General features: G+C 36.3%; 2 protein-coding genes across 4 annotated transcripts; one reads left to right on the top strand and one right to left on the bottom strand.

Moving 5' to 3' along the window:
- The first annotated feature begins 262 nt into the window (after positions 1–262).
- LOC145107470 (Tetratricopeptide repeat (TPR)-like superfamily protein) lies at positions 263–2,459 on the top strand. Of its 3 annotated transcripts, XM_079044367.1 has the most exons (3): positions 264–691; positions 1,025–2,129; positions 2,224–2,459. In XM_079044367.1, the coding sequence occupies exons 1-2, from the start codon at positions 545–547 to the stop codon at positions 2,084–2,086; spliced, it is 1,209 nt and encodes a 402-aa protein (XP_078900493.1). In that variant the 5' UTR covers positions 264–544; the 3' UTR covers positions 2,087–2,129; positions 2,224–2,459. The 3 variants fall into 3 exon arrangements, with proteins under 3 accessions (XP_078900494.1, XP_078900493.1, XP_078900492.1); XM_079044368.1 differs by having other exon boundaries at positions 263–682; positions 1,025–2,459; XM_079044366.1 differs by having other exon boundaries at positions 1,025–2,459.
- Positions 2,460–3,183: 724 nt separating this feature from the next.
- On the bottom strand, positions 3,184–4,823 carry LOC145107468 (large ribosomal subunit protein uL5). The gene is made up of 5 exons (XM_079044365.1): positions 4,722–4,823; positions 4,475–4,582; positions 4,334–4,376; positions 3,640–3,835; positions 3,184–3,532 (listed from the first exon to the last, which is right to left on the bottom strand). Exons 1-5 carry the CDS (start codon positions 4,722–4,724, stop codon positions 3,334–3,336), a joined length of 549 nt encoding a protein of 182 aa, XP_078900491.1. The 5' UTR covers positions 4,725–4,823; the 3' UTR covers positions 3,184–3,333.
- Positions 4,824–13,269: the final 8,446 nt, after the last annotated feature.

Here is a 13,269-nt window from a genome sequence, read left to right as displayed (position 1 = left end):
CCGAACCGGAACCGATTTGAAACCGAATATGTCGGTTCGGTTCTCAATTCCTTCGTATCCATAAATTTGATTCTCATTTTTCGATTGCGAATCAGTTCTATCCTGGCTGGTTCAGAAACCCAACTCACCCCTAAATTGAAGTATTGAAGACTACTATAAATGAACTCAGCTAAAATCTGCACCAGAACCAATAAAAGCACATACAAAGGGGGGATTAACCAAATATTGTTATATTGCAACTAAGATTTAATGGGCAGTTGGAAATATCCCACAATTGCAAAGAAATCTGAGGGCAACACCAAAGCAACCGCACTCAGAATTTTACTCCCAACTCAATTGCGGGAAACCTTTTAGCAATTCCAGTTTCAATTCAACTTCAAAACAGCATCAATCGCTATGGCAAGAACCCTCGTATACCCCAAAAGGTCGTCAGGGGCAAAATGGACAATTGAGCGATGACATTTGTAACCGACTATTCAAAATGCTGACATTCTGCTTAAACCCTAGATAAACCCTAAAAATCGAAAAAATATTGTCGGATTAGATGCTATCTGCTTCGAATCGCTTGAAAATAGTGGTTATTCCCCGATGGAAAACCCCCTATTTGTTGTGTATTTCCTCCTTATGCAATAGTTGTAGCTACCAGAGTTCTGATCGTGGAGAATCAGATTTCTCTCCGAAGGTACTACATGTAAGTCGTTTTTCTTCTCTTTGCAAAATTTAAAATTTCGCATTTCACTCTAGGGTTTGTGCTTGTTAACATCCATTTCTGCTTCACGGTGATTGATATTCTTGCGTTTTCATTAGGGTTTTTCAAATTCTCATTTGTCGTATGTGTTTTGGCTCTGTTTTTTGTACGCATTTTGCATTTGATTGGGAGTACTTGAGCTATGTTTTTTTTTTTTTGTTAAAAAGAAACCACCATTGTTGCAAAAATCTCCACAATAGACTACAGCTTGTTTAGTCTAAATACATAATGTCGACCATAATGTACTGTAAATTTTAACTAATCTTACTTATGCAGATGCAAATCACATCAACCCCAGTTAAACTTCCATGGATACGTCCACTATATCCCATGCTAAGAACCTGCACATTCAAAACCCGTTCATTGGTAACTCAAGCATCCATTGAGGACGAAGAATTAGCACATCAAATCTTGGACAAAATCATATCTGAGTTACAAAAAACCCCAAATTCCATCAACGAATTATGCACCAATCACATCAATAATCTCTGTAAAACAAAAAACCTCCAAGCAGCTACTATTCTCCTCCAATTATTACACAATAAACACGCCATCAATGGCATCGACATCCTCCCATCATACAATCTCCTCCTCAACGCCGCCAGTGAAAACAACAATACAAAAATCGCCGCCCATATTTTCAAACATATGTACATTAACCACCTTCCTATGAACTCCACCACCTATTTTTACACCACCAAAGCCATTTCCAAGAGCAACGATTTAACTTTCATTTTATCTTTCCTTAAAGAAATCTCAGACTTAAATTACACTAGAGATGTGACAGTTTTTAACCGGATTATTTACGGATTTGCAGAATGTGGACACGTACATAATGCGATTCTTGTTTTTGATAATATGAAGAGTTTAAAATGTAAACCAGATTTGCTTACTTATAATACCATTTTGGGGGTATATGGTAAAGAGGGACGATTGGATGAAATGCTTGATGTGTTTTCCAATATGAAAAAGACAGAAATACCCCCGGATATTGTTTCGTATAATACAGTGGTAAATAGTTTGCGAAAGGTCGGGAGATTTGATTTGTGTGTGGTGGTTATGAAAGAGGTTGGGGAAGTGGGATTGAAATTTGATTTGAGGACTTATACTGCTTTGATTGAGTGTTTTTTCCGATCTGGAAATGTGGAAGAATCATTGAGACTCTTTGAAGAGATGAAGCGAGGGCAAATTCGTCCTTCGATTTATGTTTATAGATCCATGATTAGTAATTTGAAGAGATTGGGGAAGTTGGAATTGGCGGGAAAGTTGTTGGAGGAGATGAATGAATGTATGGAGGATCTTGTTGGTCCTAAAGATTTTAAAAGGAAAAATAGATGAAAAATTATCGTTAATCGATAATTTTTTACTCAAGTTTAATTGGGTAGAACTTTCAGAGTATAATGTCATAATATACAAGTAAATGGAAGTATGTTGCTATTTCTCATTGTTTTTTTTACTGTGATGAATTTTACTAGGTAGTTGGTTTGACTACAGTCCTGATTTGCTATTGATAAATTGATACTGCAAAATGGACATATTGAAGACTTGAGCTCTGTGGTATCTTCTTGTCTGATATTTTCATGCAGAATTTTGCTGCTGTTCATGGAAGATCATGGCTGTGCATGAATGTTTTATGTAGATCGCAATGTACTTAACAAAAAAAATGTATTAAACTGGGGATATTCACCAATATGACCACATTTCTTAATTACATTCACATTTTGACCATTCATTTGAGAAATAGCAAAAATAAAAGATAAGCATATAGGTGGTGATGATGAGGCTACACATCTACCACGAACCAAAAGCACCTTTCATAAACATATTATTGTTCAGAAGCAAGATGCTTAAGCTATTATTGTGATTGACATTCAGATCACAAAATCCGTGAAAGACGTATTTAAGGCAGTTTGCCTTATGTAATATGTCATGTTTAATTACTATAATAACCCGTAAATTTATTACTAATCAAAATAAAGTTACATAATATACCATAAGTTTTCCAACATATTCCTTAAACGTCTACACTTTGTCCAAAATTTTTGGAATGGATACCTGTTTTTTTGATAGATAGCAAAACACATGGAAGATTAATATCTTACATACTTACTTCCACCAGAGTTGCTATCAAACCAAAAAGTTATCCACTAGTTCTCTGGATGCCGATTTCTCTTTTACCAAACTAGAACTTGAAACACTCTACTGTGCCATTACCGAAATCACTCGTATCTTAATCAAATGCACATTAAACTCAATATAAAATTATCATATTATGTCATGTATGACAAATAGAGCCTAAACTTTTAGGTTACTCTCGTCTTCATTGGTCTTTTTATCATTAAAAGCATAAAATTTCAATCAATAATGGAATTTTACATTCTTCAAAAAAAAATGTAACATTTTCTTCGTTAGATTGATTTTTATTAAAGATCGTCTAAATCAAAAGCATAACTAAAATTCATATTTCCTTCAAAAGGGTCCAAAACAAAACAAAACTCACATTAACCATAATCCTCAATAGTAAAACTTTCAAGAACCAAACTCCAAAATTTTACAAAAAGAAGACAATAATATTGATAATAAATCTAAGCTCCAATTTGTTGAGATTTGTTGAGAATGACACCCTCGTATTTCACTTGAAACCATTTCATTGCATCATCCTTTGTCACTCGGTGTTGGATCCCAACACGCGCCTTGCACCTACGACGACGGCCAACACGGTATCCGGGACGTTCTAGAACCACAAAGAAATCCATACCATAGATACCCGTAGACGGATCATACCTATCATCATAAAAATAATAATTCACTTAATCCATTAAGCTATAAAAATGGTCATTTAGTCTCATTCAGTCCCTTTCCTTTATCCATTAAGACAAAGATAGACTTACTTGATACCAAGATCGATGTGCTCTTGAATACCAAATCCAAAGCATCCAGTGTCACTAAAGTTGCGCCTCAACAACTCGTATTCCTTCACCTTCAAACCACTTTCCAAAAGTTGCATGGCCTTGTCTCCTCTAACAGTGACATAACATGCAATCTTTTCATTACGCCTGATCCCAAAAGACCTCACAGTGTACCTTGCTGTAAAAATCAAAATAAAACAATTAGTCATAGGTAACTTTGTTTGGCGTGGTAACTCCTATTACATTGTTATTGAAAGGGTATTTTAGGTGCTTCAGATTGATTGAACTATGTGTGGATCAAACTATATTGGGCAAGAAAGAGCACGCAACAAGTACACTGTTCTAATTTCAATCGTGCCTTGTGATGAAATAAACTGTAAGTCTGTAATGGACTTTCTAATCAAACAAAAAGCTCCCAAACTAAGCTATTTGATTGTCTGAGCTTGAGAGCAAACCAATTCGCCATTCATGAAAACAGAATCACGCCTTTTACAGTAACTTTTATAATAACTGATATCGGTGGATAAAAACGAAATCCCATTTAACCACTAACTGTACCATCGGACTATTTTCTATACTTAGATTCAGATTAAACGAGCTCAAAGAAAAGAACATATGATACAAGATAGAAAACTGAAACGGGAATGATGTTAATGTGGATGAAAATAGCTCTTACCCTTTGAGAAAACAGGGGATTGGCCGCTCAGTTGCTCCAAAACCTAAATCGTATTCATCACACACATAATGTCAAAATCGCAAGATACAGAGTGTAAATCTAAAACTCGGTTTGAAAATTTTATGGGGAGTAAATAAATACCTTGGCAGCACGGGTGAGACGATCGCCGCTTTCTCCGACTGAAATATTGAGGACGAGTTTCTGAACCTTAATTTCCCTCATTGGGTTCGCAAGCTTCCTCTCTGAGGCCTACACTTAAAAAGAACACCATCGTCAAAGAATCAAAACGAGAAATCACAAAACAACGTCGAAATCTGCTCTTCTGTTCATTGTGCGTGTGTGTATGTGTGTGTGTAAGATATAGAGGATGTAGAGGGGGAGAGATTACCATTGTTAGATGAGCAGGTTGCAGAAACGGTGGCAAGAATCGAAATGGCGTAAAGCTTTATCTGTAAATATTGCTAGGGTTTTGTTCGAGATTGTGTTTTATGTAGAAGAGGCCCATAAATAGCCCATCCAACCTACCTAGCCCGCTTTCAGGCTTTCAGCCCATATCTTTTATAGCCCAGCAGGTTTATCATATATACATATTCACGTATTGGGTCGGGTTTCAAGTACACTTACCACACCAAAATGCATAGCAAGACTACATTTGTTTAGGATATTAGGTTGTGTTGGATTGGGCCGGGTCGGATCATATTGGATTAGATTGGATTTGATAGGGTTATGAATATAAATACTTTTATCCTTAAGTTTGAGAATTATATTATGGTGTTGTTTTGTTCGCATAATGTTTTTGAAGAAATTGAAAAAAGAATTAGTAAGGAATTTAAATCTAATTTTCATATTATGTTTGGTTGACAGGAAATGGAATTAGAATTAATTCTAGATTTTGTATGGTTTGCATGAAATAAAGTTGGAATACATATAAAATGATAAAATTACCCTTTTATCTGTTTTGCTTGATTTTACTTTATTTTTTAACTTATATGTAAAGATACATTATATAAATTATAAAACTAGTAAAATCTCGACAGTGGCGGTGTGTTGTAGTGAGTATTGTTGTATTGAGTGATTGAGAATTATAGTGAGTTTTCCATTGTAAGTCTTTTTCAACCCATCTGGTTTTTTACTTACAATAAAAGAATTGTTGATGTTGTCGGTTTTTAGTGTTTTGTTCATGGTATCAGAGCGAGCTTTTGCTTGTTCTTGATTTCTTGCTATTTCACGTCTAGATCTAGGTTTGTTGTCCTTTTGGTTGATATAGGTTTTTTATGCTTAATTGGGTCTGTTCTTGGTGTTTGAAGGCTTATTGATCGATCTGCGATTGTTGTTTGTTGGCGTTGTCATCTTCGGTAGTTCTTCGTCTCAGTGTTTAGTAGTAAACGAGGGGTTGGTAGTAAACGATTAGGTTGATTATTGTTATCCTAATGACCAACACTAAGCCTTTTCGTTGTAGCTAAATTTGTGCAAACGAGTTCTATAAACGTAGGTGATTCCTAGCATTTGAATGTCGTTCTGCTACAGTGTTTGATCTTGTTGATCTAACAAAACTACCTTGCTTCTTGCAAAGCTTTTTTGGTGGAATCACTATAAGTTTCGCACGCCTGTTTTTTGTTTGGGCTAATTATTGTTGTTTGCAGAGTTTCTTTGTTGAATCAGTGTAAGTTTCGCACACCTGTTGTTTGTTTGGGTTAATCCTGGTTGATTTCTGTGTGTTGCTCTGAATTATGTGTATTTGTGTGAATCTTCTGTTTGATCTGATTGGTAGGTTTTTTGTCTTGTAAATATGACTGGTAGTACTCCCTAAACTGATGAATCGTCTAATAAAATTGAAACTATTGATTTTGATGATCCTCTTTATTTTCATCCATTTGACAATACAGTTACCATTATTATTAGTTTTTAACTTCTTGGAACTGGAAATTTTAGGATCTGGAGGAGCTCAATGACAAGAGCGCTAAGGGCTGGAAATAAAATTAGATTTGTTGATGGTACTATTGTTAAAATGAAGGATGGTCTTGTTAAGTCACTTAAGTGGGATAGAGTAAATGTTATTGTTTGTTCTTGGATCTTATGATCTTTATCTAAGTCTATATGTGTTGTACATGCTTGTTCCAAATTTTCTCTCGATATTTGGAGTGAACTGTTTGATACATATAATAAGGTTGATGGCTTAATTGTGTTTAACTTGCATCAGCGTATGCGTATTAATACTCTTACTCAAAGTGGCTTAAGTATTGTTGATTACTTTGATAAACTTTATGCTATTTGGAAGGAATTTGATGGTTTTACTAATTTAAATGATTGTACATGTGAAGGTGCAACTCAAATTAATAATCATTCAAAGTTAGTGAGTTTAATGCAGTTTCTTAGTGGTTCATATGACTCTTTTAGTCAGGTTAAGAGTCATATTTTTCTTCTTGAACATTTCCCTAACGTGAAAACTACTTTTTCAATTGTTTCTAGAGAATAGTCTAATCTGAAACATGGTTCTATAATTGTGTCTTCCAATATAACTTAATCTTTTGCTTTTGCTAGTAAAACTAATGACATTAGGAAATCCAAAGGTAAAAAACAGGTTTTTCAATGCAACCATTGTGGTCTCAAAAGGCCATACCATTGAGAGATGTTACAAATTAATTGGATTTCCCAAATATTTTAAACATAAAAATGATTTTAACAGTACTAACAAGTTTTCAAATAATACTTATGTTGTTGCTTCACATGTGAATGAGTCTTCTAACGCTTCTTCATGTTATGTGGATAAGGCTTATCAACATTTTCTTACTTCTGATCAATATTCTAAGATCATGTCCCTTATAAGTGAGAAACAATTTGCTGAGGACATGTCTTTTAATGTCAATATGGCAATTTTTTTAACGACGAGCAAAAGTTATCATCAGCAAACAAAAAGCTTAAGAGAGAAGATTAAGTCTTGATACAAGAAAAGTTTAAGAAATGAGACATACACCAATCAAACCAAACAAGAATGGAAAATATGGATCTACACTTAATCCAATTAAAAATGCTAATGCAAATATCGTCTGCCACGTTCAATATAGCTCACCTTTCATTTCTGAAAACTAACACGTTTCACGCCTTCCAAATCATCCATAATAGCGAATAAACAAGTGACATGAGCAATTTCTTCAAACCTTTTCCCACACTTGTTGAGTCGAGCCTAGACATAAGATTAGATCATGAAGAAGGAATATCATTCTAGATATTAGACCATCCAATAAACCATCTCCAAATGTCTCTAGCATAATCACATAAGAATAATAGATGCTCCGAGCTCTCCTCCATATTATGACATAAAGGACAACGAGTTGAAGGAATATTAAGCCTAGCCACAAGATTACTTGTAATAATGTTTTTTTCTGGTAATACTAATTGGGTTGTAGATTCAGAAGCTAGTCAACATATGACTACTGCTAAATCACAATTAGTTGATATTGTGGATATTTCTAAGTTAAATCTTAAAGTTGATCATCCAAATGGATCAACTACAAGAGTTAATAAATTTGGAAATATGCACTTGTCTAATTCTATATCCTTACTTGATGTCTTTGTTGTTCCAGAATTTCATGTTAATCTTTCATTTGTTCACAAATTATGTAGGGATAATAAGTGTCAAGTTGTTTTTAATGAACATAAGTTTGTTGTTCATGATTCGTTGTCCAAGGAGATTGTGGATATTGGTAATGAATTTGGAGTACTTTACTGTTTTAATAGTAAAAATAGTGGTAGGTCCTTGTTGTCTAAGTCTACTACTTGTTTTGTTTCAAAGTTAATTTGGCGTAATAGACTTGGGCATCATGTTGATCAAGCTTTAAACTATTTAAAAGATTCCTTGAAATTTGGTAATGAATTTATTCATCCCTATGAAGTGAATCATAAAGCTAAACAAACTAGAGAGTATTTTCCTTCACATAAACCAGTTTCATAGGATAACTTGTTCATGTTGATGTTTGGGGCCCCTACAAAGTTATTACTTATGGGAGTTTTAGGTTTTTTCTAACTATAGTTGATTTTCCAAGGGCAACTTGGGTATATCTGTTAAAAACCAAAGAAGAAGTTTTCACTTGTTTTCAAAGTTTTTATACATTTCATGAGAATTAGTTTAGTACTAAAATTAAGATTTTGAGGTCAAACAATGGAACTGAATGTGATAATATTATAATGATTTTTTTGAAAGCAAAGGGATTGTTCATCAAACCAATTGTGTTTATACACCACAACAAGATGGTGTTGTTGAAAGAAAACATAGACATCTTGCAAATGTTTTAAGATCTTTATTGTTTTAGTTTGGGTTACTCATAAAGTTTTGGGGAGATGCGGTTCTTAATGTTGTTTTTTAATAAACAAACTTCCCTCTTTTGTTCTTAAAGGGAAGTCACCTTTTGAGTTGGTTTATAAGCGTTATCCTATTTTTGATAATATTAGGGTGTTTGGTTATTTATGCTTTGCTGCTAAACTTAATGTTTCAGACAAATTTTCTAAGAGGTCAAAGAAGTGTGTGTTAATTGGCTATTCTAATGAGAAAAGAAGGGTATAAACTTTATAGTCTTGATAATATAATTTCTTTCTTTTCCAGGGATGTGAAGCTCTATGAATCTGTTTTTCCATACAAAATGGCTTCTAAATCTGATGGTGTTTTTCTGATGATTCTTTTCTGATTGTTCTTTTCCTTGGGATCCTTTTTCATGTGATGAGTTGATTGTATATGATATAGTGAATGATAATCATTCCATGAGAAGTTATAGTAGCAACAATCATGGTGGAAATGTTGATGCAAATCATTCCTTGAATGCAACTAATTTTGATCACGATTGTACATGTTCTTTGGGTGCAACTGGATCAGGTCAGTAAGGTATTCAAGATGATATGGCAAGAACTTTGCAGCATGAGATGGTTACTTTATAAATTCCCAATCTATTTGAGGAAAAATATATTTTCTACATCTAATCTTCATGAAAATCATTTTGTAGGTAATAGGAGGTATAGTCGTGAGTCTAAATTGCCTCGAAAATTCAGTGATTATATAATTAAGGGAAAGTATAAATATGGTATTGAAAGAAATGCTAGTTATGCTTTTCTTGATTTTGAAAATAAACATTTTATTTCAAATATAAATAAAATTGGTGAACCACAGACTTATTTTGAGGTTGCAAATGATTTAAATTGGATTAAAGCCATGAATGAGGAAATGGAGGCATTGTATTGGAATCAGACTTGGATAGTTACAAATTTGCCTCCTGATAGAAAACCTATAGGATGTATGTGGGTGTACAAAATTAAATAGAAGTCAAATGGAGAGATTGAGAGACATAAATCCAGATTGGTTGCTAAGGGTTACAATCAACGAGAGAGAATTGACTACGATGATACTTTTTATCATGTTGCAAAGATGGTGACAATTAGATTTGTTATTACTCTTGCTATTAATTCAAATTGGTCTTTATTTCAGCTTGACATTAATAACGCATTTTATATGGTGATTTGGATGAACATGGTTATGTGGGTTTGCCTCTTGGATTCCATTCCAAAGGGGAAAAAAGAGTTTGTAAGTTCTTAAAGTCTTCTTATGGTTCAAAACATGCTCCAAGAAAGTGGAATGAAAATTTATGTTCCTTTATGTTTAATTTAAATAAATTATAATGTACTTCCACAAAATAAAATAAAGTTTTACATAGACGTAGCGGATAAACGAGCAACAAGCTGTGTCGCAACCCCTTTTTGGATGGCAAAACTAATTCTTTTAAAAACAACATTTATAGATATTGGGGTCATAACATTACCATGCATGACCCGTTGGACTCTATTGAGTAGCTCCACAGCTTCTGGCGCAAGGAAACCGAAAGTATCAAATGCAAAAGGTATAAATGTGTGTTGATTTTTCATGCACGCTTTCTCATGGTTTGCCACTTTGCATGATGTAGCTTTTAAAGCAGCTTGCCCCACAGTGAAAACCCCACTCCACAAGCCGACAAGAAGGGAAACCCATGTTAGATCCACACATGCATGCTTCCCTCCAGCCCATCCAAATACTAAAACATCAGTTGGTCTAAGTGTTGATCTTCCTTCCAATGGGTCAGTCAGAAAGTTCACATGTGCCTCTTTCTTGGCAAAAACCCCAACACACCTAAATATGTCGAAAAGAACATCCCTAATCAGATCGTGTCGGTACTTGAAACTCGGGAGCTATTTGCAATGAATTTCATGCTCCCAAAGGAGTCCAAGCATGCCTTGCGACAAACAGGACAAGTCTCATCAGCCGGAAATAAAGGGATCATAAGGTGATACTTGAGGATGACACGATACTCCACTGGTGACATATGTTGGCCAAAACCATCAATAGGAATAGTCATAAGAAAATCATGAGCATGTGAGGCCCTTAGACACTCAAAAAATGCTTTATGCCTAATCGTCTTGTCGAAGTGAACTTCCATGTCTTGGACAATTTTACTAAAAAGGGCACTCGCCAATGAATGTTGGGCTTTTGGAGGGGCAGTGTCCTTATCAGTGAAACCGTTGAAGTCAAAGCCCGGAATCGTATCACGAAGACAGGCCAAACCACAAACATAATCTGAATCCATACCACATATGCCACTATATCGTAAGATGTGGTCTTGTAACATCCACGATTGAACTCGTGAGGCCATAAAAGCATATGAGGAAGCCTCTACTACTGAGTACAACCCCAAACCACCAAACCTAATTGGTAATGAAGCCAGTCGCCATTGAAGGCTTCCAAAGAACAGACCCCCACAAACCACAATGTCCTCAATCGACCCACATAACCCTTTATCAAAACACAAAGCAACCTCTTTCATGTGAACGGGTTGGAACGCCCTCAGGCCAAAGAAAAGTTTGGCGATGCCCATGCAAGGTCGAAGCAAAAGGAGCTCACTTTGGGGGTCATGTAACTGTGGTAGAAGGCGCATCAAATCAATAGCCTTGGCAGCCCTCTTCACGGCTAACCCGCTAATAAAACTCGCATCTCTACTAGCAGCTCCCCCAAGAAAATTCACCCCCAATAACGGTCGCCCAATGTCAGCAGGGAATAAACATGTACGAAGCTTCCTACCATCGTATGAAGGCCAAAATAGCTCAGTTTTCTTGATATCCAGCTCAATCCCTAATCATGGGCCTGCCACCCTAATGATTTCCAATACTCTGGCCACCTCCTCTGAATCTCCAACGACGGTCCCATCATCAAGGTACCAATCATGAAGAAGAAGCTTGCAATTGTCTATAATTTGATGTATAACTAGGTACAATACAAGAGAAGAAAGAAGTGGCCCTAAAGGGTCGCCTTGTTGGACTCTAGTAGTGGGCCATATATTCTTATCTCCAAAAAACAACCTAGTTGCATGTCCATATAAGAATTCGACCTATAAGGAAATGGAAGGGCACCTCATCCTGACCTCATGAAGTAAGGCATATCTATCTAATAAATTGAAGGCATACGAGAAATCCACAGTAAGCATTGCAAGAGATCCATCATCATGACGTGCACTCAACACCCTATTGAGACTATGGAGTACAGCTTCAGTGCCACCCGATACACTTACTCCAAACTGAAAGTCAATAAGGTATTGTAACACCCTGACTCCCAGGTATAAGTTTTAAAGCATTATATACATGTTTATGGACTTACTCGACGAGTTGTTTGCCCCAACTCGTCGTGTAGAGGCGGGTTGGCCCGCGTGGATTATTGGATCTACTCGACGAGTCGGAGGACCCGGAATCGACGAGTAGGAGCTGGGAGATGAAACCCTAAATTTTAGGGTTTGCACTCTATTTAAAGGACCTTAAGTCCTTTCCTCCAATCCCTTATCACCTCTTGATGGCCAGAAGAAACCCTAATCGCTATTAACCTTGTTCTTGAGTGATTGTGAGGCTTAAAGAGTGATTTTGGTGCATTTTTCTGAAGAAGGTGTGAAGTATAAGAAGCTTGGAGCAAAGAGGAGCTTGTGGATCTGACTCTACTTCATCTTGGCATCATTTTGAAGGTAACAAGTTGTTACCTTGGCTTATCTTTAGTTAGATCTCTTCATGCTTAGGTTTAGGGCCATCTTTACGATATTTGGAAGTCATTTAGGGTATTGGGGCAAGATCTAAAGTTGTAACTTCAGATATGGACTCCCCTTGGTCCCTATAGCCATAAATTTATGAGATTTGGCAGGCTTGGGTCCTTCCCTTTGAGTTAACCTTTCCCTTAGTCTAGTTTTGGCATTTAGGACCATGCATGTGCGTAAAGTTTGCAACTTTACATGGAAACCATGCCCTAGGAGGTTGGATCTACAATATAGAGCTTTGGGGTGGCTTAAAAACATCTGTATAAGAAATGGACTGCATGAACTCGACGAGTCGCTTAGCTGACTCGGCGAGTCGGATGAAGGATTGCCCGTGTCTGATTCTGCATGAACTCGGCGAGTCAGTAAGAGGACTCGACGAGTCAATTTGGGTTTTCCCCGACATCTAGACACGCATGGACTCGACGAGTTGATTGGAAAGTCGACGAGTCAGTTAGGGTTTTACAACTTTCTGAGTTCTTAAGGAACTCGACGAGTTGCTAGCTGCACTCGACGAGTTGGGTCAACATGGACTGTTGACTTTGACCGATGACTTTGACCTTGACCAAGGGTTGACCAGTTTGACTTCTGGGGGTATTTTGGTAATTTTGGAATTTATGGAAGTGGATCATCGGTGGATGTAGGTGTTGGACTTGGAGCTGCATTTGGTGGAGTTTGACTTTATCACTTCGAGCTACTTGTGAGGTAAGTTCTCCTCACTATATCAACAGGGTCTAAGGCACCAATGCCGGCCCTTATCGGATTTGTATCCGGGTTTATTGCGTGATATGCTTATTGATTTGCATCCTGGTAGTTAGGATGGTGATATGCTTAGTGACCTGGTAGGTCGGT

Source organism: Lactuca virosa, chromosome 4 (assembly GCF_052849685.1).
Source record: "Lactuca virosa cultivar CGN04683 chromosome 4, Lactuca_virosa_CGN04683_v6, whole genome shotgun sequence".
In the NCBI taxonomy this organism is placed as follows: domain Eukaryota; kingdom Viridiplantae; phylum Streptophyta; class Magnoliopsida; order Asterales; family Asteraceae; genus Lactuca; species Lactuca virosa.
This window is presented reverse-complemented; position numbering and strand designations above follow the sequence as displayed.

Coding starts and splice junctions, on each gene's coding strand:
- LOC145107470 (XM_079044367.1), top strand. CDS start 545: ATGCTATCTGCTTCGAATCGCTTGAAAATAGTGGTTATTCCCCGATGG. Junction 692..1,024: donor TCTCTCCGAAGGTACTACAT/GTAAGTCGTTTT, acceptor TTACTTATGCAG/ATGCAAATCACATCAACCCC.
- LOC145107468 (XM_079044365.1), bottom strand. Junction 3,836..4,333: donor ATCCCCTGTTTTCTCAAAGG/GTAAGAGCTATT, acceptor TGATTTTTACAG/CAAGGTACACTGTGAGGTCT. Junction 3,533..3,639: donor CACATCGATCTTGGTATCAA/GTAAGTCTATCT, acceptor TTATGATGATAG/GTATGATCCGTCTACGGGTA.